The 23,562-nt window shown below is 41.5% G+C and overlaps 1 protein-coding gene across 2 annotated transcripts; it reads right to left on the bottom strand.

The window, feature by feature from the left end:
• Window positions 1-777: 777 nt before the first annotated feature.
• LOC117052789 (beta-alanine-activating enzyme-like) lies at window positions 778-23,562 on the bottom strand. 2 transcript variants are annotated; one of them, XM_033159959.1, is made up of 14 exons: window positions 23,283-23,562; window positions 21,255-21,375; window positions 20,086-20,396; window positions 17,075-17,267; window positions 15,926-16,167; window positions 15,169-15,275; window positions 14,125-14,297; window positions 12,608-12,800; window positions 10,656-10,771; window positions 8,645-9,407; window positions 7,795-7,958; window positions 5,402-5,527; window positions 4,607-4,738; window positions 778-2,613 (listed from the first exon to the last, which is right to left on the bottom strand). In XM_033159959.1, the coding sequence occupies exons 1-14, from the start codon at window positions 23,510-23,512 to the stop codon at window positions 2,224-2,226; spliced, it is 3,261 nt and encodes a 1,086-aa protein (XP_033015850.1). In that variant the 5' UTR covers window positions 23,513-23,562; the 3' UTR covers window positions 778-2,223. The 2 variants fall into 2 exon arrangements, with proteins under 2 accessions (XP_033015850.1, XP_033015849.1); XM_033159958.1 differs by lacking the exons at window positions 778-2,613; window positions 4,607-4,738 and having other exon boundaries at window positions 5,333-5,527; window positions 15,190-15,275.

Below are 23,562 nucleotides of genomic sequence, written 5' to 3'. Positions count from 1 at the left end.
ATTAAATTATAATCTGCTGAAAGTTATCAGAAGATGTACGTATTCATTGTCTTTTTGTTACAAATGTCAGGTTTATCTTCTAAGAAAAGCCTGAATTGCTATAGGTATCTATGTGTTTTTACCAACAATAAAACCTAAGTAAAATGATCTATGACTACGGGATATATTAGTGCAATTTCTCTTTTTTGGTTTTTGATCGTTAAATTTTAATGTAAATGGTTAATCACGGAAAATTTCTTCTATTTCAATAAAAAAGACAAGTGTTTAAGTAACTATGAAAGTACTTTTTATTTATGTTCTCATTTATGGGTTATTCATTACTGCTTGTTTTTTTAAGGTTACATGAAAATGTTTAACAAGAAATTCATTCCTGTTGGTGATAATTCAGGGGGAAAACAGTGAGTTGTACTCCCATGAATGCAATTTCCCCTGCCTACCCCATCCCTCCACCCCGGTCCCTAAAATCTGCTTTATGGGCTAGGAGGACTTAGAAGCAGATTAGGATGGGATGGAGAGTTACAGTGAGGAAGACAGGAAAGGGAAGTCATGCCTTGTCTGCTCCCATGACATTAGATACCTCCCTGTGATCTTCACCCAAGAATTCATCCATAACTGTTAAGAGCACCTATATGGAGGTAGATATATTACCTTTTTAAAAATGTCCTGTATGCTATGCGTGATCCTTATAGCATGTAATAGAAAGGGCACACTGTTTCACAAAATTAGCACTTTGATTTTCAACATCTACCTGTTTTCTGGAACAAATGTAAACTTCTGTTTTGTCATTTGCACATTACAGAAATGAGCCAAAGCAGCACTAAGTGTCCTGCCAGCACAAGGATTCCTGCTTAGGCAACAGGGCTTTCCCTCTCTTCCCCCCAATCTGCTCTGGTGCTTCCCTCAACCCCCTGAAGCAGGTGTCTGTGCGGGGGAAGAAGAGGCAGGGAGTCCTGTTGTGCAAGCAGCGACCCTTGTGCTGGTGAGACACTTATCCCCACACATATATTGGTATAGCAATATATGATAAAAAGTTAAACAGTGAACCCTATCAGCTCATCTAGTCCTGCAATATTCAGTACTTTTCTATCATGCCATCAGTGTTGGGGTTGATGCTGTTCTCAAATAAAAAGCTCAAGCCATGTTTTTGAAATGCTTTGTATTAGCAAATTCATAATTTCAAATTACTCTTTCTTAAATATTATATGCTGCCTTTTGGGGGGATAAAAATTATTCCAAAGTGCCCTGGTAAACATAGTATGGCATCTAACACAGCCATGGACAGTACATATTAGCCAGTGATGACCATGGCTATTAAGAGAACTCTGTTATGTCAGGAAGCTGGGGTTTAAATTAATAGATGATTTTGCGCTGAAGGCAAGGTTTTCTATTTTGTACTAGGCCTGGGCAATGTACTGATACATCGCCCAGGGCCAGACCACAATGGCTGCTTCACCTGGCAGTATATTGCGGGTGAAACTGGCGCTGGTGAGTCTCCTCTGCCACCAGCAGGCAAGGGAGAAACAAGCTGCAGCAGAGGTTTCACCACTGGGTGAAGCAACCATTGCGCTCTGGCCCTCATACTGCTGACAGAGGAACAAGCTACATTGGCATGTAGCTTTGTTCCTCCCTTAGCTGCCTGCACAGGCAGGTGGCTCCTTTGAACTTCTCCATTCTGGGGTGCATGGCTGCCCACCCCTCAGCAGGGAAGTGTAGCAGTGCCCCAACCCCACCTCTGGCTCATGCAAGCCAGAGGTGGGGTTGGGGCTCCATTACACTTGAGGGAGCCCTGCGTACAGAGCCTGTCAGGCAAGTGGGGGGTGAGTGGGCTGCCTCTACCTCCTTGGAGAAAGAGGTAGCTCGCTGGGCTTCCTCAAGTGTAACAGAGCCCCCACCAGAGGCCTCCCTTAAACTTCTCTGTTCAGGGGCACGCGGCTGCCTGCCCCTCAACAGACATTGGGCTCGCTGAGCAGTGCAAACAAGCTGTATTGTCCCTGCCTGTGAGGCACTGGGGTGAAAGCGCCTCAGCTCCCACAGTGAGCGCTGCAGTAGTCTTACCCCACGCCTCACAGGCTGGGGCCAACGCAGCTTGTTTCAACATCACGGTGTATGGCCAGATCACAGTGCTTGGCTGGTGGTGCATCGTGATGTTGAAAACCTAACACCACCCAGCCCTATTTTGTACAAGCAAAATTAAAAATACGAAAAAGGGAAATTTTAGGCACCTTATTTGGTTTTAGAAACACATAAATCAAAGCAATAAATATAGTTATTTCTACAGCCTACAATGATAGTTGTTCCCCATACAACAGGAGATGAGAACACTTCTCCTGGAAGCTTCTCTTCACCTTCTACCAAGCCAGTCTTGGCATTCAAGATCCATATTTTGCCATCTGTGGATGCCACTGCCAGAAGCGTTTCATCTGGTAAGGAATGATGATGGAAAACAAATGGAATTGCATATACAGTTGATGCTGTTTCAAATTTCCACAATAAATTACCTTCTGTACTACAGCAATAAGTAAAGTGGTCATGGGATCCAAAAAATATATCGCTGGAAAAATCTGAAATACATGGCGATGAAAAAATTGGTCCATTGGTAGAAAACTTCCATATCTGCATGACAATATGGAGAAATTAAACAAGTTATTGAAATTTCTGTTGGTGTCAACAATCAGCCACATGTTTTACTGCTGCCACAAATGAGTGCCTGCCTTTGTACCTCCTCACAAATAATTTTACAGATTATACAATTTGAGGCCCAATCCAGCAGACTACCTTTTTCATTTCACCCACATGCATTCATTAAGTTATTCAGTAGCTGCTGCTTCACTTGAAGCAGCTATCACAGCTCAAAGCTATCACAGCTCAAGCAGTACATAAAGAGCTTTCATATCACCTCATACATATTTGCATATATTCAGCTGCAAGTCCTCAACTGAAACCTAAAGTGAAGCACCTCCAAGTTACATGCATGTGTGAATTAGGGCTTGAAGATGAGGTCACAGAGTCCAACTAGAAAATTCAAAAGTGCTAGATACAAGAACTGCAGTCCCCCCCCCCAACTACTAAAATAAAATAAAATAGTAGTAGAGGCATCTTCTCACCCCAATGACCACAATGCCCAGAGTGCTCTTGAGAGCAAAATCAAGGAAGAAATGCTGTAGCCATGGATAACTCACAAAAACTGTGTAGATGCATGTTCCAGATATGACTAAGAGGAAAAATTCTAGATGTCCTAGAACAAGTTGGCCTTGGAACCAAGAACTAGGGATTGACCTTATACTAAATCCTAGGTGGACCCAAGGACTCTGGGTGAGATGGAAGTGTTGAACTGACTAGAAACAGCAAAGAAGAAGAGTTTGGATTTGATATCTCGCTTTTCACTACCCGAAGGAGTCTCAAAGCGGCTAACATTCTCATTTCCCTTCCTCCCCCACAACAAACACTCTGTGAGGTGAGTGGGGCTGAGAGACTTCAGAGAAGTGTGACTAGCCCAAGGTCACCCAGCAGCTGCATGTGGAGGAGCGGAGACGCGAACCCGGTTCCCCAGATAACAAGTCTACCACTCTTAACCACTACACAACACTGGCGCTTGCGACCTCAACATATATGTAAAGAAACTTCTCAAAGTTCTAACAGTGCTTGGCTAAAAGAAGTATCAAAATGCACATGTTGAGATAAATTATGCTTATAAATACATATTTAGGTATTAAAATCAAAGTTTAAAGCAGAACAGTCTTATGGACTAGAAAGAGACTGAAACGATAATCCAGTTAGGTTATAACTATCAGCTCTAGTAAACTGGTAGAAAGCATTATCAAGTGTGCAATCTTACAGAGATTTACTTGGAAAAAGCCCCACTGAACTCAATGGGACTTGCCTCCGAGTAGACATGTATATGTGACTGGACAGTGGGTTTTGAATAATCACATGGCTTCTGCAAAGGTAAGTCCTGTCTCACTAACCTCCTGGAATTTTTCAGCTCTAATCTGGAAGATAGTGCATACATCAACTTTCAAAAAAAGCATGGAGCAGCTTCCAGCAAGGGCCCCCCGCTGATCTCATCTTTCCAAGGCTTCCATCCTGAGACAGGAGCCCACTTGAGAAGACCTTTGGAGATGCATATCAGGCAGGCTATCAGCTAGCCTGCATTGTGCTTTCAAGGGCATTCCAATGCTCCCCACTGCATCAAGTTCTTCCTGATAGAAATTCTACTGGGCTCCACTGCCTGAAAGAGGAATTTGTCTGAGCCTGCTGCAATGGTGGTGGTAACCTGCACTAGCTGTGGGCTCTATGGAAGTAACCGGTGCACCACATTTGGCTTGTGGGCCAAAACTTCCCAAAACCTTAGTAATGTGAGGCACTCTGGTGCAAAAATGACAAGAAGGCAATAGCAAACATGCCTGGCCCCTGTGTGAAACAGGATGCTGGACTAGATAGACCTTCTCTCTGCTCCAGTGTGACTCTTCTTACTTCTTAACTTGTGAAAAACAGATTTACATAACACAAGCTCCATTGGGCCAGTATGGATGTTAAAAGGAGTGAATTGAGTTAATTCTAATCCAAGTTTTGAAAACAAGAAAAGATAATAAAGACAGGTGCTTACTTTTTCTCCAAAGTGGCTAAAGCAATATAAATTTCCATCCACACATCCTACACATACACAGTCCTTGTTGCAATGTGGTGATGAGAAGATGGGTTTTCCGCAAAAGCTCTTCCAGATTGCGTCCCCCGTAATCTGAAAATGCATGCATGAAATGTATGGTTTTAGTGCATCCCAGGGCTTCAGCGAATGGGAAAGGGAAGCAGCTGGCCAAAGACATCTGATGCTAGGAAAATGAGAGAACATTCTTCCTTTAGCGTCTGAGCAGCTGCTCCTACAATGAAGATACTTCATTACTTCGAATTCCAATCCATTTGGAATTTGTGACTAACAGTATGAGGTATAAGTGACAAATGCAGTAACAAGTGAACTAGCACAGCTCTCCGTGTTTCCCCACTTCAGAGGCCCCAAGGTACATATTTTGCCATAAAATGGCAATGCCATCAATCAAGTTAAGCAATTAGGGATGGTCCTCCTGTACTAGAGATATATGTTGCTGAAGAAACTGGCCATAGTTAAACTTGTCACCACCTTACAAATCATATAACTATACAAGAAGGGAAATGGTTCTGAACTAAGCCAATGGAATTAAAGAAAAAAGTGGCATTTTGATTCCCAAACAAGTTCTGTTTGTGATGGTGTTTCTTGTGGTGAGTGTATGCTAACAGCATGCGTTATTTCTCTCATCTCACTGTCTCCCAAGCTGCTGTTGCATCTACTATTACCTCTCCCCACACTGAGTTCTTAATTCTCCATTTGTATTATTTCTGGACCATAAACCACAATCAAGTTACATACTGGATTTACAGCTAGCAGCAGCCCTCCAAGTGTAGCAATATACAGGTGATGTGGTAACAGATTTAGGTGAGGAGAGGAAAATACAGCTCCAGCTTCACTGTGTAATTTCCAGGCACACTCTTTCCTCTGTCAGCATAACAGAAAGACAAATGCAAGTTAATGATTCCATTGCTCAACTAAATGTTAAAGTGCAATACACGGTTTCAAAATTCTGCAAATTGGTACAGTGTTAGCATGTGTTCCACCGTTGATGAATCTTTGTGCTTAATTGGGATGTTACTTATACCCAAAGTTGCACCCAGTTCATTATTACTATTCAGGCAAAATATGGGGTTCACAGTTCTACCTCATAAACGGCATCAGATACATTCAGCAGCAGTAGGCAGGTAAATGCTAACTGTTCAGCTAAAAAGGGGTGGTGTTGCATGCCATACTGATTCTGTTGGGTGGTAACAATTATGGAAATAGTGGTGTGGTAAGAACTTTAAATGGCTAAGGTGTTAGGGTTGTAAACACCAAATAAGCCGACCACATTTAAAGCAAGTCTAACTAACTGGGATAATAATAATAACTAACCATAATAGCTGACGGTTTGTAGCTTTCAGTTTCTTACGGAGCTTGAGCTACATTTTACTAACTTGAGTTAAGACTGCAATTCTAAATTACCTAGAACAGTGGCGTAGCGTGAGGGGTGCTGGGGGGGCCAGTTGCACCGGGCGCAACATCTGGGGGGCGCGCTCACACCGACAACGACGACCCCCTCGGCACCCGCCTCCCATGACAGAGGCGCCCTTCTCTTCCCCTCCCGCACCTGACGCCGCTGCTGCTGAGGGAGCTGCTGCTGCTGAGGCGTTTGCCGGCCGACGGCAGCCGCGGGGAGCCTCCGCGGTGCCTTCTCCGCAGCAGCAGCAGGAGGAGGCGGCGGCAAACGGGGGCGCAGGTCGCCGCTGCCGCTGCCGCCATATCCAAAGGCCAAAGACGTCGCCGGCCTCTCGCGCCGGTCCGGGTCGCCGGCCGGCTTTGGGGAGGCTCCGCCTCCGGCTCCTCCCCGCGCCCGCCCAAAGGCAGGCCTCGCCGCTGCCGAGAGAGGCACAGGGGCCCTGGGGGGCAGGCCAAGTGGGGTGGTTCAGAGGGGGGAAGGAAATAGGGACTGGCTTCCTCCGTATCAGGGAGGGGAGCTGATCTGTCTCTCTTTCTCTCTCTCTCTCTCTCTCTCTCTCTCTCTCCACCAGCCCCCTCTCCCTTTTCTCCCTCCCTCCATCTCTGCCTCTCTTTCTTTCTTTCCATCTCTGCCTATCTTGCTCTCGCTCTCTTTCTGTCTCTACGGCTTTCTCTCTCTCTCTCTCTCTCTTTCTATCTGTACCTCTCTTTCTTTCATCTCCACTTCTACCTTTCTTTCTGTCTTTCTTTCTGTCTTTCTCTCCCTTTCTTTCTTTCTTTCTTTCTTTCTTTCTTTCTTTCTTTCTTTCTCTCTCTCCCTCTCCCTCTTTATTTCTTTCTATCTATATCTACCTCTATCTCTGTGTATCTATCGTTTAGCTATATTTCCCTACAGTATCTCTGTCTCCTCCCTCTCTGTTTCTCTCTCTCTCTTTCTTGACTTACTGTAGTTTATTAAATTGTCACATAGCTCCATCCAGATCACATAACATTTTTCTTGTTTTTCCTTTGACTTCCCATATCACTTCCCAAAATCTCTTTACTGCTTTATTGTTTATAACAATACACCCGATATTAACCTAACAATAGGAAAAAAATATTGGGGTCCCCCCCCCGGTTGCTTATTATGCTAATCCATCTTGTATTGCCAAAAAATCAAAATATTTACTTCGGTAATCCAAAAAGGGTTCTTCTACAAATGCCTCATTCTAGGGGTCTGGAGGTTCATTCTCTCTCTTTCTCTCTCTTTCTCCCCTTCTCTGTCTTCTATCAATCTATATTTTTATCTCATTCATTCTCTCTCCCCCACTCTTTCTATTGTGATCTACCTCCCTTTCTCTCTCTATCATCCCTTTCTCTCTCGTTTTTTTCTCCACCTCTACTGTCCATTTATCTAATTATCTATCTTAGATAGCTCAGCCAGTAGAACATGGGACTCTTAATCTCAGGGTTGTGGCTTGGATCACCACATTGAGCAAAACGATTCCAGCATTGCTGGGGGTGGACTAGATGACCATTGTCCCTTCCAACTCTACAATTCTGACTCGAGTGCTAAAATCCACGGGTTAGGGGGTGCAAATTACTTGCCTTGCCCCGGGTGCTGACAACCCACGCTACGCCACTGACCTAGAAGCTCCACTAAAATCAAAGGGACCTGCTTTGCGCTATATAGATATCAGATATAGGAGGCATTTTCATTATTTCTTATTGACCTAACATTCATGACTACTTACATAAATATCTAAAGCGTATACATGACGGTCATGAGATCCAATGAAGACTACCCCTGTGGAAGGATCCACAGCTGGAGAACTTTTCACAGCATCCTCAGTTGCAAATGTCCAGTGTGTTTCCCCATCACTCCTTCTGAGGACATACACCAACCCATTATAACATCCTGCAAATAATCACAGCCACAGAAAGCAGATATATTTAGATAGGCACTGAATTATTTAACTGTCCACAAAAATACTGAATTTTGGAAGTCCTCACATGCTAATCATTCAAATACAGGAAGTCCATTCATAACATCTGTGGCATTCTTTATAAACTGGTCTCCATTGATGGGCACTGCTTTTCACATGCTGAGAAAACTACCAGCCCATGGTACATCCCACATTTATTTATTAGAATAAAAAAAGAACTAAATTGGCTACTGAACTATGAAGCGGTCTTACAAAATCACTAGTTGTTCACTTAAGTTTTGATTAGAAGAGCAGAGGCTAAACTCTTTTGGCCCATGGACCTTATTCACTCTTGGCCAATGATGGGTGTAGCCAAAAGTGGGTATAGCCACACCACCGCCTTGTACACAAATATACAGGACACCTGACCTGAATCTGTTTGTAATTCCCCCCTCCCCACTGATCAAATGATCAATCAGGTGGCTGAGCAATGAGGTTCCTCCCCCTCAAAACCTCCTCCAGCACCATGCCTTTTCTTGTTTGGTTTCTTCCACTGCCAAACAGGCTAAGGCCTTGAGGGAGAAAAGGAACAAAATTGCTTGGAGCAGGTAAGACCTGCAGGCTGAGGGTTAGCCACCCCTCGCTTAGAATGCCAAAGAGAAAAGCGATAAATACGTACCAACAACAATGAAGTTTCCGCACCTAGATATGCAGGCGGAAGACTCAATGCGATCTGCAAGGTTTCTCTCCCACTTGATTTTTCCTGAATATAGGTCAATTGCTTGAATCCTGTGAGAATGCGATCCAATATACACAAAGGCAGATAATTTTTCGGTGACAACTAGTGGAGATGCATCCACACATTTGCCCAGGTCTGACTTCCATCTGAGATGCAACATTAACTTTTCAGCCATTTGCCCAAGATTCTCATGTACAGGAGTGTTTAGTATAGAATCATCTTCTGCCGTATTTGCACTGCTGACAATTGTTTCATCCTGCACGCTCGGCAAAACTTCGCACTCTCCTGCTTGCTCTGTATTACTGTAGTTCTTCAAAGGGTCATCCATAGACAACAACCGGTTTCCTCGGGTCACGGCAGTAAATCCAACAAGATTTGATTCAACTATCGGGGATGTTTCAGGTTTTAGCTCCACATACTTTTTACTGGGCTCCTCTCTGCTGCTTTCACTCGGCTTTCTTTTTACAGCATTGTTACAGCTTAATTTCAGGTTTTTGCTTGGGAAAACTGTTTTTAAGATATGTCTGTAGACCTCTTCGATGGATCTACTGAGAATAATTTCCAGGAGGCCAGGGACAGTCTTGCCTACAATATGTTCAATTTCATCCTGGAGCTGTAATGATTTTAAGGAATCCCCGCCACTGTGCAAAAACCGCGACTCTTTTAAAATGCTTGCGGATTCATCTGGGAAATTCAGAACAGCCTAGGGGGTGAAAGGAAGAAGCAAAATATGTAATGCACACACATTTAACTTTGATAATGCCTCTTTGCTTGCCTTGATGGAGCGGTGTGGTTGTGTACATAGAAAGCTTTGGCTTTTGCACAGCTGAAAGGCAGCATTTTGTACCAATGGTTCTGCTCACTTCTACTTCTGTTTTGTTCAGTACTGGCACATGGCCCCTGAAAGGTTGCCCTTTCTCTGTGCTCACTTTTTGCCAACCTGGGTCTGAGGTTTTAACTTAGCCAGGGGCATCTGCTGGAACAGAACAATATAATCAAACAGTGTGTGTACATCTTAAGAAACATAGGGTAAAAATTATGTTCATCTGTATGCAACTCCAGCTCATAAAAATTAGAACCTAAATATATTAGGAAGCACTATATATATATATATATATATATATATATATATATATATATATATATATCCATGCTCCATTTACTCCCAGTTGGCAAGTACTGATACAGTGGTACCCCGCAAGACGAATGCCTCGCACAATGAAAAACTCGCTAAACGAAAGGGTTTTGCGAGTTTTTAGTTGACTCGTGAGACGAATTCGTCTATGGCTGTTTTTCGCAAGACAAATTCGTCTGGCGAGGTACACTGTAAGCTGGCACAGGAGCCGCGCGGCGCCGCGTTTTAAGGCTGCAGCAATCGCGAACCCTCCCTCCGTTGCCTCCATCCCAAGGCCCCCTCCCTCCCTCCCGGAGCCGCGCCGCGTTTTAAGACTGCAGCGAGCGAACAGAAGTGCAGCTGTTCGCTCACTGCAGCCTTAAAACGCGGCACGGTGTGGCTCCGGTGCTGGTTGGGAGAGGCCCCCAGACTTTTTTCCCCATAGGAACGCATTAATTAAATTTTAATGCGTTCCTATGGGAAACGGTGCCTCGTAAGACGAAATTTCAATTAATTTCGTCTTGCGAGGCACCACTGTATAGTTCTTTTGGTTTGGAAAATGGTTTTCTGAAAGTTTTGATAGATTAGATGGCAGCAAGCCAATCTGTTTGCTACAGTTGTTTACCAACATTTAAGCCTTCCAAGAGGGTGAGTAGGGGAGAGGGATAATGGTTTCCATATAATTATTGCAAAGCTGTAGCAACACACCAAATTAATGTAGGGATTTATAGTATATGCTGCACATGACAAAAAATATTTAGACTATATTCATCTCCCTCATTCCTAACATGTATGAAAACTCAATTGCTATGATACAGATGTAGCTTAAAACACTACCTTCCATGAATGCTGCAATCTCTCCCACAATTCATTCTCGTTCAGCTTACTGTCACTTCTTCTAGAGTTCAAATGGCTGCTGTAAATCCTGCTCAGCTCAGACACATCCATTTTGCCTTTGTATAAAAGAAAAGGTTTTTTAAAAAATTATATGAAAGGTAAGGATTTCAATATATTTGCTAAGGCTCAAAGTTTCATTAGGTACAAATTGGCATGCACAAATTGGCATGGTTATTTTACTATAACACAGACCTCAAGGATGACGTACGCGTTATGTTACCTACATTAGCAATCGTGTTGTGTGTATTTTAAAAATAAAATATCAGAAGCAATGCGTGGAGAATGAAAGTCACTGGAAGCACAGCATTGCTGGAGGTTTAAGTCTTCCAACCCGTGTTATAATCGTGGTAAACAAACTGTCAACTCTCACCTCCCAGTATGGCAAAAAGCATTAGGGGAAAAACCTCACATTAATGTCCATGGTTTCTTTCCTAATGCAATTCATGCTGGAAGAGTGGGGTGGTGGTGATGATGGGGAGGCTGCAGGAGATGTGTATGTAGGGGGAGCTTGGGAGGTGTGCATAGACGACCACCCATCACAATTCAGGCTAGCTCTAGTGAAGCTTTACATATGGCTTGTCCTGCACCCTGTGTGGCAAACCAGTTCTGAGTGTTTCAAAGCTGTTTCTTGTATGTCTGTTGCTCCAAGAAGAAGGAAAATTAAAAGCTCTGAGAATGCCTCTGTTTTTGCTGAGATTCACTAATGACCGTTCCCCACATCAAACGGGGTGCGCATTTTGCGTGGTTGTGCGCAGCCACCTGGATCCCAGAACAGCTCCTGGTAGTTCGGGCTGGCTTCTCCTTCCCAGGCTGGATACCTGGGGTCTCCACCTACCCAGTCAGCTGCCCAATCCTGCCTGGGGGATGTGTTGCCAGGGGGATTGGCCAGGTAGGGGAGGGAACACAGACCCACACAATAGGAGGTGTTACATACCTGGGAAGCACCACTCAGGCTCCAGAGCTTCTCCCACCCTCCACTCCTTCAATTAACCTTTTTCATTTTTGCAGGTTAACCTCTTCTCCACAGGTACACAGGAGCTGCTATGTCAAGGCTGCTGTTGAAGGGCCGAAAAGGAATTTCCCTGCATTGGCAGGTTTCTCCTTTCCCATAGCAATACGTCACTACTTTAGCGGTTGCAGGCCTTGGGCGGAATCCTTTAGTCATCTTCATAAAAGGTGGAGGCGTGGGGCGGTGACCCCACGCCCCCATTGCGGCGTCGATACCAGGGTTCCCATTAAAGGGGTCTTGGGGGGAGGCATTGGCTATATGCCCAGAGGTTGTCATTGCCCTCCCCCTCCAGCGGCGGGGAACAGGGGGGCGGGCTATCTGCTTGAACATATGTTCTCCAGAGCTAGCCCAATCCCCTCACATGCTGGATAACCCTGAAGTTACCCAGGTCCCCGGCTGGGGAGCTGGGAAGGATAAACGCCCAATGCCTGAGTCAAGGTCTCCCTACATCTGAATCTTAATAAAGTTGTTGCCTAATTTTAATCCCATAGCACGTTGTCTTGTGTCGTTATTCCGCTCAGGGGCTGCCTGGGGTTTGGGGGACTCCGCCTGACCGCACAAAGAATTTGACACATTTGGCTTCCACAGAACAATTGAATACAACATAAATGTATACTGCTTGCAAAGTTACACTGCAATTATAGGACAGACTCCCCAAGGAGACTTGACAAGTGAGATTTCTATGTAATCGTTGCTGTCATGTTCAGACATTTTGTGGGGGTTTTTTTCAGACTTTCAAAACTTGGTATGCGTGGATGTTTGCACTGCATCAGTCCTGCATGCATTTTTTAATAATATACTTTCAATTGGAGCTGATTTTTAAAATGGAAGAGTGCTTAATATAAATTATTAAGGACATTTATTTAAACATAATTTATCTTACCATGTGAAGTGAATGGTAAAGTGTCAATCAGCAAAACGTCATCTGGGACTGCATGGCTAGGAAGACATTCCTGGAGTTTCTTTAAAATGTCTCTTTTTCTAAAATTGCCTTTGGGCACAACAAACAGAATTAATTTTTCCTGTTGATACCATATCACAGCACATGTTTCCGCTTGACAGTAGCCTTCTGCAATCTGCAAAATAAATTAATTACTCTGGCTTACTCCAGCAACTATTACAGAAAACTACAACTACAAGCAACATATAATGGAAGTAAATCAGATGCCTCTATTTTCCTCAACTCTTTCTTCATTTTATAATTCAAATCTAATTTAGTGACCATAAAGATTATTGCACCGAAGAACAAGCAGAATATGTAATTTGAAAAGCTTGGTGGGTGTTATTGCACTGCTGGACTTAGACAATGAGAGATGCATAAGCACTTTTTATTGAACTTCTATTCGTGTAGGAGTCTATAAATATTCCACTTACACAGAATGCTTGAAAGGTAGCTATTTATCAGCTACAGAGAAAGGCAGGGGAAGTGGAGAGAGAACAATGTGGCAATGAATACAAATATTTCAATCATGAGATAGTCATATCATAAATTCCTATCACATGATGTGAATGGAAAGTAAATAAATACTGTTGGCTGTGAGTATTGTTTGAATATTCTAGTATGACTGAGATAACTATCTTTGGGGGGGGGGTCTAGGCCACTATTAACCAGAGAGAATAATTTTAGAGCTTCAAAATGCATCTTCTATTGGGCAATTTCTGTAGAACAATATTCTACACCATGAAAAGAAGGTATTGAATCAATAGCAATCAAATAAGAGTTACTGAATACTCAATACTATTTCAGAAAAGCACAAATATGGATCTACAAAAAAAAATAGAGAGGGATGAGTAGAGAAGACAAAAACAGCCTTCCCACTAGTAACACAAGAAGCACACGGCTTAAGCAGAAGGTCTTCAGTTGGGTATCTATGAAGCCAGCCACAAGGTCATGTACCACCTTCTGAAAGCAGACTGCTTGCTCCTCTTCAATGCCATAGCTAGAGGGTTTGTTTGTGCCTGTATGTTACTCTGTTATCAACATTCAAAGGCAGAATAAAGGTAGTATGCATGTGCAGCCCTCATTCCCTGCCAGAGTTAGTATGGGAATGGGGTCTATATTTCTTAAAGGCAGGATTTTCTTGCATATCTTGTGGGACCCTTTTGTCTAGAGAGAACCCTTCCAATCAAGTCTCTTGCCCCGTTTTGCTGTCCAGTATGTCCACATGAATTACGAATTGGGGAAAGATCATCAAAAGGAACTAATCCCCAGGAAACCTGTCACATGATTCCATCTTGTACAATAATCTTGCTGCTCTAGTTGCCTATTTCGGACAGTCTCCAAGGGTAGCCCTATGTAGAGTTCGTTGCAGTACTCCAGACTTGAGATCAACAGGACAAAGATAATGACCAGGCTCTCTCAGTCTACCTAAGAACTTTGATAGTTATTTATTACATTACCTGCTGTACATATTCAATACTGAGGCGCTTGCCATGACGTTTAATTTGATTGTCCTTCCGTCCCAAGAATAACATTTCGGTATCCTTTACTCTTACAAAGTCTCCAGTTGCTCTCATTGTGCCCTTAGGTAGTGTTACTTCATCATCAAGAAAGCAGACACGTTCCTCACCTCCTGTTCAAAAAAAGATCATGCAGACCAAAGTGGTCCACAAGCAGACATCAAGAGCCAGAAAGATGTCTAAAGAGCAGATAACAAAAAAAGCAACAGATATGCCATCCAGCTGGGGGAAGGCACAATTTTTTAAAAAATCAAATACTAAAAATCTGAAACATTTACACTAGATGACTAGAACGGATACAAAAAGCAACATCCTGCCTGATTTTTTGAAATCTGGCTGATGCTGTCTTTAAAAAGTTGTCTTAGGATAATCACAATCCAAAATACCAAATTTTAATTTGGATGTGCCAGTATTTAATGCCCAGCTAACAAGAACAGGAGATAACATGCTAGTTCAGACAAAAAACTATTTTTAAAACAAATGCTGATCTGCTTCAAAGCACCACTATCTATGTTAATCAAAGGCTTCAAGTCACCAATAAATAAAATCTAAAAGCAGTTAATAATAAAATAAAAGCCCTGCTGGATCAGAGGAAAAGTCCACCTAGTCCAGCATCTTGTTTATAGTGCTGGTCAACCAAATGCCTCCAAGAAGTCAGAAACATTTTTACAGGAGAGTGCTGTTTATGGCTTCCCATAGACAACTGGTCATATTTGCCATGGTGAAAATAAAATGCTGGTCTAGATGTGCCTCTGGTTTGATCGAGCAGGGTACAGCGCATGATGGGAACAGCGCATGACGGCAACAGCCTGCTCACTCCTCTCCAGCATACTGTCCTTGAATCTGGAGGCTCAAAGTAGCTATCATGACCAGCAACTGTTGATAGATTTGTCTAATCCTGTTAAAGGACCATTTAAGCCCATGGCTTTCACCACATCTTCAGGTAGTGAACTCTATAATTAAAGATATTAGATAGAAAATCACCTATGAACACCTGACCTTCGCCTTCTAGAATGGCAGAACCATTAGCATCTTTGACTTCAACTATTGTTCCAGACAGTGGGGTTCCCAGTGGTACAAGGGAATCAAATCTAAAACCAAGGAGAAAAAAGGGGAAAGTAATGTAAGTGTAGGAGACAGGGAGAGTAGTTCTTAAAAATAACATCGAATGTGAAGAATCCAGGAGTACTCCCAAACTAAATACTTGGCCCTCTTGGAGGAATGCAACTCTGCCCCGGACCACCAGTCAGAGTTGCATATTTCCCAACCCACGACACTTGTCTGGTTCAATTTTCAACTTATTCCTTGTCATGTACCCCAATCTAGCCCCCAAACATCTGTTCAGATTTTCCATTGCCTCCTTGGGATTAGAAGATGGAAAAGTGTTGCAAAACTGTGTCTCATCTTCATGTTGATGACATCTCAGCCCAAACATCATGTAGATGTTAGAAAGCATCTCTAGAAAAAAATACACCAACAACCATTTCTGACAGATGCTTCAGCTCATGTGAATTATTTCTTAAGATTAAAGATGCAACACAAGTACTACTCAAAACGTGACTGCTTCTTTAAGGTCATTTTATCCAAAGGTTAAGGGCCTGCCTTTGAAATTCTCTCTCATATCAAACACCCACAGAAATCCACTAAGATCGTTCTATCTACAGAGGATTTGTACTACTTTATCATTTATTCATCAACCAAAGTGTGCAGGCAGGCAGCAAAACAGAATGACATTTCCTACCGGTGATCAGAACTAAAAACCTCCTCGGGAACCTTGTAGCATGTGGCCCAGCAGGAAACTTCTGTAATACCATAGATATTAAACACGTGTGTTTTGTTTCCCTTTCCTCTCCAGCTTCTTAGCACATTCAGTCCAGGAAATGCTTCTCCACCGAGAGCTAAGATTCGCAGCGATGTATCAGCAGACAACACTGTTGATTTAATGCACTGAACTCCAAATCTGCGCAGAAGTGTGGGTGTAGCCTACGCATTATAGAAAATAAGTTTCCAGATAACTATCTACCATCCACCAAAATCTATTTCTGTTACTTGTACTACCATATACAGCAGAAACAGGCAACTAGAAGCCCTGTGGATGGAATTCAGACTGCAACAGACCACTAGCTAGACTTATATTAGGGCCGCTCTGTACCACCAATTGAAACGTGAGAGTGGCAGCACTTTAACTTCCTATGCACTCTGTGCTGCTTAGAAACTATTAATGTTGGATGAAAGGAGAAATCAGCAGAATCAGTTGTGTGGCTACTGAGTACCCATTATTACTGGTTCGGCTAGTCAAGGACAATGGTTATACAGACTAGGTTCTCAAGATTTGGACACCTGGACACTGTCTCATGATGCTCACAGTGAGTGATGGGGCTTTAATTCACTGCTGGAAGACAAGCTGTGGCTAAGTGGCCTCTTTTTCTCTCTGAGGCAACCCTAAGCAGAAACTCTGCAAACAGCAATTACTCAGTTACTGTTCTTTGAGTCAATGTCCAAATTTTAAGAAGCTGTAAACACAGTTTGCATGTATCCTAAGTACACATATAGCTCAAATCCAAAATATTTACTTGGAAGCAACATGCTGATTATTTTTACTCATTTGTGTGAGGAATAACCTCAATAAACGCAGGTCAACTGAGCCTAAAGCTCACGTGGAACATTGACAGAAGCTACACTTGGAAAAACAAACACAGCACATCCCCCCCATCCTTTTACTAATGATCCTTAACATGTCAGTCTGATTTTTCACAGCTGCTGCACAATTTCATTGAGAGATTTTAAAATGCACAGAAGACAAATGGCTGTACTGATTGATCATCACTGTATTCCAGTGTTGTGCAGAAGCAGCATTCAGAGCAAACAGTTAGCACTTCTCATATCTTACCTGTAACACAGACACTCTGTGGTGCTGAAAAAGAGCCTCAGACAACTCCTGTGGCATCATTTTAATCAGGTTAGGAACTATAAGCAGGGAAGCTCCACTTGCCAGAGCAATGAACAGCTCAATTACAGATGGATCAAACGTCAGGGGAGAGGCCATAAACACTGTATCATCTGGTGTAACCTTAAATACATCTCTAAAGAAAAAAGACACACAAATACCTCTTCAACCATTGCATGCATTTTGGAATCCAAAACTAGCAGTTTCACATATCTAACAATGGAGATGTACATAATCATGCAGGCATCAAACAGGCCAATGACACCTCCTCCCACCAGTATAAGAGGGCATGACAAGTTGAAAATGCTCTACTGCCCCCTACCCACTTTTATTTCCCCCACTTGGAATATTCAATTATTCTATGGGTTGTTTTCTCTCTCCCTTTAGGTCTTATTGTTATCGAGCTCTGACAGGATATATCTTTGTTTAAAATCTGTCAAGCTTGAATAATTATTTTCTATAACCTAGAATGTTTCTTAGCCTTCTTTTTCGAAAAAATACTCAACATGAAACTGGAAGGTTTGCAATTGATTTTACTTTAATTACAGGAAAATCCCAAAGCACAATAAAATGTTGCAAAATTAAACCAACCCAGCACAGAATGAGGTTAATTTAAAACGGGCATGGTGGGTGACTGTAGTCAAATACTTCCTGTCCCACCAATAGCTTGTCTCCTTGTAGTTACTCCCCACCCAAGCTTTTTTCCCTTAGTCATAATCACATCTGTCATCAGAGCACTCATTTGGGGAAAAGTGTCTGGGGAGAGGGGTTGTGGGCAGGTAAAGCAAATCTGTGGCCATGCGGAGTGTTCTATACTCCTCACCCAGCAAACCCCCAGCTCAGCCCACTTTCTATGTGATTGTGGCAGATCCTGAAATGCTGCTATCACAAAAGGCAGGGCATAATCTACTGCTGTAGGGTACAATCCAGCCAAAGCCGAGCACTTTCAAATTCCATGTATCTGAATGGGAGAAAAATAAATGAAACCTAAAAGCACCTAACAATCCTGGATTACACCCAAAATGTTCTTAATGGTCCAAAATAAAAACCAGGTCAAGCAGATAAGGAAGAAAAATAATGAGTACCATGTTAGGAAATAAACTGAAATGAAGAAAATAATACAAAAACTAAAGTGTTTCTTCATGGCTGCCTGTGCTTTTTGCTTCTTCTTTTTTAGAACTCAAAATGGCTTAATTCACCCATAAGAAACATATGGTTTATTATTTCTGTTATGAAAGCAGTGCATCCGAGCAATCAACTGGCATTATAACAAAGCTCTTGAAAAACAGAAATTCTGTTGGTGAGGGGAAAGATAAAAGTTTTAAAGACAATTGGAAACATCTTTAAAAGATAGTTTGTGATTAATATGAAAGCAACATGCCAAGATTATCTATCTTCAAAAACAATAGATATTTACTTCTTACTCTGCAAATTGCAGATGCAGTTAAATAACTAGCTGAAATACTGTACCAAAAAAACCCCCAGTTTTCCAGGGGATGTTTCACCCATCCATCACTTGGTTTTGTTTTGTTTTTTTACACTTGATTACTGCCAACTAACTTCTTTCAAAAGCACAGCACTAGAGGTGATGGAATTCTGCTTGTAGTATTAAATCTTGGTGGGATAAAGTGATGAATATTGTATGAACCAGCCCCAAAAGACACCAGTCTAGGATGTATCTGCATTGCTTGAGTGATACACCTGTATTATTTGGGATCTTCAGTTGTCTCTTCCCCCCAACACACCTGCTGATTAAGGAAGTAAAAAACACAGGCCCACAAAAAGAAGAACAAGGAATCTTCCTAATAATTTCTGCACAATTCATTTTTTTAAAAAGAGGTCCATATTCCTGTGGGAGCTCATATTTCATTTATTACCAATTTCTCTAACAGCCTTGTCAAGATGAAGAGGACTGGGAAATCAACCAACAGCAGACACAGGGTTCTCCTGGGAAAATTTGTACTCAAATGAGACATCAGCTCTGAAACTCAACATTTGTTGCAAGGTGTATGAAGTTGCAACAGTTTTACTTTTGCAATGTTCAAGCATATCATACCATCACAAATAAATCAATGGCTGAGGTTTGCACATAACACTTAACTATGGTTTGGTGCTATGTAGATGAGTTTCAATGAGCCTGATCAAATCATCAGGCTCATCCACTCCCACCTCCCCCTGTGCAATAAGGAGGAGGAGGAGGTCTTCTACAGTTTTTTGTTTCACTTTTAAAGAATCTTGGCATATGAACCAAGGATTTTTACTAATGGCTACTGAAAAAGTCCATTTCATTATCAGTGGTTTGAAGCTTACTTGCTTAACAATTAACTATTGCTTGTTTTAAACTAAATCCCCGGTTAATACTTGCTAAGTAGAGATTCTTTGATAACAAAATTAAGTTCTCTCCTTGCTGTGAGAGATGGGGGTGGAATGAATCCAACAGGTCATTAGAATTCATGGAGGGTCTTCCACATAAACTGCGGTTTAGTCTAAGTGTGAACTGGGCCATTATGTTTTTACGATTTCCTGACAGTAAGACCCACTGAACTCAGTGGCACGTTCTATTCAGTATGCATATATAGGTATACTGTATGTCCAAAATATGCCAAACTTTCACCACCCTTACAATGTTAAATATTAATTACAATCATACTATCAGAGCATAAACTACCACCAAACTCATTTATAAAAAAAACCTAGTTTTAAATGAAGTCAGGCAAAAAACATGGTGTTATTCTGATACAAGTTCTGAATTATGAATATTTACTACAAGCAAAATTTGGTGACAGCTATGGCAGAAAGTCATTGGTATGCTGACTTTGATCCCATGAAAAGGAAGACAGGCTATAAATGAAAGCAAATAAATAAATAACCTGGCCTCTAGCTAGTCACCTTTATTTTTAAAAGTCTATGAAATGGGTTGGTTGTTTTTTGTTTTTTTTTGAAAAAGCACTTACCGAAGATGAAGAATATTTGGCAGTATACATTTATGAGGTACCCTGACAATTTTAGGGATCCCTGTTGTTCCAGATGTATGTAAAATATATGCTATGGAGCGTTGCTGTCTGACATCCAGCAGGTCTTTGAATGGTCTTGTCTCAAGCTGGTCCAAGGCTCGCGCCTCTAAGCCACTTGGCACGGCATAACTTTCATTGTTATTGTTTAAATGTTCAATATTACTGCCCTTCCTCTGGAAAAGAATCAAACCAACTTTTGGTATTTCAAAGGAATTATGGCAGAACAAATGCCCATGTGCTACTGTGAATTTCTGAAAGAGAGAAATAATGGTTTTAATTGAATACTTGTGTGCACATACTGTTGTTCTTTTCTCTATAGTGTACTCCTATGACAAATAAAAACCTTTCTAAAGTAATGAGAAATTTGGGGTACCTAATCTGACTTCAAAGGAATGAGACATTTTAACCCTAAGGGTGCACCCTTAGAACTACACCACAACAAGTAGACAAACCAGGAGTTTACAAACTGCCTATTCTTTACTACAACCCAGTGAGTTCCATGGAATTTACTTCCAGGTATACTAGTTTAATAAGGTTTTGAATTTTGTTGATTCTTTCCATCCTCAAGAGACAAATTTCCATTTACTAAACAGATGTACAAATTACTGTGTATGTATTATGCAAAGTTTACATATAAAAATGAAGGTGACTGGGTTTAAAACTAAGCAAATAAGCATTCAACTGCAATAAGAACCTAAAAGCCTTGTGGGATCAGACCAAAGACCCAATTAGGCCAGAATTCTATTCTCACAGTGCCCAACCAAGTGCCTATGGGAAGCCCATGAGAAGGAACTGAGCATAACTGCAGTCTTCCCACTTGTACAAAGAGTTCTCCCAGAAACTGGTGTAAAGAGGCATGCTACCAACAACACACGGTATACTAAGACTAGTAGTCACTGATAGTCTTAGCCTCTTTGCAAGTCATCCAAGTTGATGCCATCAGTATCCCATGGATTCTTACTTAGGAGTACATCCCACTGAACTCAGCAGGATATTTCTAATAAAACATGCAATATTAAGCGGTATGTTTGATGAATGAAAGGTGAGGTGTAATTCCAAATCTCATTTTAATATCCCAATTAAAATATGTTGAAAGCTATTGCACTTACATCAACTCTGTCTTTCTCCACAAGGACATATTGGAAGTTACACTTTTTCATAAAATATGCAGACAAGTTTGGAGGGACATCTGGATCGATAGGGGAATAGGCAGCAGGCACTTGGAGAATTCTAGCAAAACAACATACTTAATTTAGCAAGCATTCTAAATTCTAGCAAACGCTGTAGCAAAAATTCTCAGGAACCCAAACGGAAAAATCTACATATTCACAGGTTTACTTTAAAAGTAGTCTTTTTGCTAGATGTTATGGCATTCGGAGTTTACTAACATAATGAAACAATTATTTTTAGAGCCAACTGCATGTGATGCCAAATGCATTACTGCTAATTACCGTACATCAGATGTATTTGTTTAAAAATAGATCAGATGTATTTGTTTAAAAAATTGCACAAACACAACATTTTTATCTGGAGAGCACGGCGAGCCAAAGTTTTGCACTTACTTCCATAAGTGATCTCTCCCCCATGATGCTATTAGCAAGGGGGGGGGGGATCTCCCAATGACACCAAACCAAAACTTCCCCTCACCATGTATCACGGGCCAAATAAAAATCCCCTCCTGCACTATCAAATAACCAAGAAACTCTGACATAATTAGTAGCTCCTCCATGCATTTATTCATGTCTAGTTTGACCTTCAGGAACTGTTCCATGTGTTAGATTTCCCCCTGAACAGACATAACTTTTGTGAATAGGATGTGCACATCTTTGCATAGGAAGTATGTAATATGACACAGGCTTAAGTTTGTTGTACAGGCAGCGACTGAGTGATGTGTGCCCAATTGGTGTGCGATTGCACACAGCACTGAACACAGAAGTTATCCTAAAATATCACTAAAAGGGCAGAACAGGAGTAGGGTGGAATGCTTTGCATGGGTTCCACCAACATGTGCGGGGCCCCGGAATGTAACCACTGCCCCAAAGGAGTAAGGAAATCTACTTGGAAATTTCCACAGATCTTTTCTGTCAGGCAAAGTGAAAATGAATGACATACATCATAAATGACAAAGGAATTCATACCTAAAGGAACTATTGTCCTGATTTACATAAAAAGTTGGTTGCACCCAACTAAGTCATACTCTGAGTTAACCCACTGAAACCAACAGATTTAAGTTAGTCATGACTTAAATCCATTGGTCTAAATGGATCTACTCTGAGCATCACTTAATCCAATACAACTCATTATCTACAATTGCTTCAATTTCACACTTTTATAAATGATTATGCATGGATACCAATAATACCGAGGCTCTGATCTTGTGTTTTGTGGGCAGCTTCACTCATATGATCCAGCAAGCTAATATTGAAACCAAGAAATTTCAAATGCTGTAGGGGAGGTAACTATTCATAAAGGGGGGTGGGGTACAGAATTCTACTATATGTCCAAGGCTTTGGATGCATCCTTTTGGATCCTGTGCCACCAAATTAATAGCAGTTTTAGGTGAGCAAAGCTACCTGAAGTAACAAAAGCCCAGTATTTTTAAAGACAAATGGGTTTGGTTCATCAATGTGCTCATCACTCCATCTAGTGGCTTAAATTACTGAACAAAACAAATCTTAAACTGGTGTGGTGATTTGGTTCAAGTGAAATCCCATACGCACTTTTCTATGAATTCAATGGGACATTCTTCTGAGTAAGCATTTATAGGATTTCTAGAGGGGCAACTGTGTTAATTTCTTGATGAAAAAAACAAGTAAGTGTCATATAGCACCTTAAAGACTAACAAATTATAAGTGAAAACAAAATAAAACAATAAAAAATTCCTTCCAGTAGCACCTTAGAGACCAACTAAGTTTGTTCTTATAAGTGAAGTATACAAGATTTTATCCTGGGCACCAGCCCACTGCACATTCACATTTAAACCATAGTTTATCCTGGGCACCAGCCCACTGTAATGCAAACAGACAATTGTTTTAAAACTAAGCTGGCTTAATGTGGTGACTGTAACATATTCTATATACAGTATAGCATATATAACATTCTGTACTCATGCTATTAACAATGTATAGAAATAATACCCTATAATCCAAGAAGGCAGGTTTATTCCTGGGTAGCAGTAGAGGCCTATTTCAAATCGTTTGGTGAAATTACAATGTTTCTTCAGGAAATCGCTAAGTTCTGTGGCTAGGTTAATAACTGTTTTGTAAGTGTAGATAACTGGAACCTTATTGGTGCATTCATCAAAGCATACTGCTCTTCTCTCAGGATATAAACTGGCTGCAGTCTGAACAATCTCCTGAAGAGTCATTGCAAATATTTATACTGCACACCTGTAAAAGAGAAAATAATTAAATATTT

This window comes from Lacerta agilis, chromosome 9 (genome assembly GCF_009819535.1).
Source record: "Lacerta agilis isolate rLacAgi1 chromosome 9, rLacAgi1.pri, whole genome shotgun sequence".
In the NCBI taxonomy this organism is placed as follows: domain Eukaryota; kingdom Metazoa; phylum Chordata; class Lepidosauria; order Squamata; family Lacertidae; genus Lacerta; species Lacerta agilis.
Note: the sequence above shows the minus strand (reverse complement) of the source record. Positions and strands in the feature narration are given on the sequence as shown.

Coding starts and splice junctions, on each gene's coding strand:
- LOC117052789 (XM_033159959.1), bottom strand. CDS start 23,512: ATGACTCTTCAGGAGATTGTTCAGACTGCAGCCAGTTTATATCCTGAG. Junction 17,268..20,085: donor CCAAATATTCTTCATCTTCG/GTAAGTGCTTTT, acceptor TTTTTTCTTTAG/AGATGTATTTAAGGTTACAC. Junction 4,739..5,401: donor TGCTGCTAGCTGTAAATCCA/GTATGTAACTTG, acceptor ATGCATTTTCAG/ATTACGGGGGACGCAATCTG.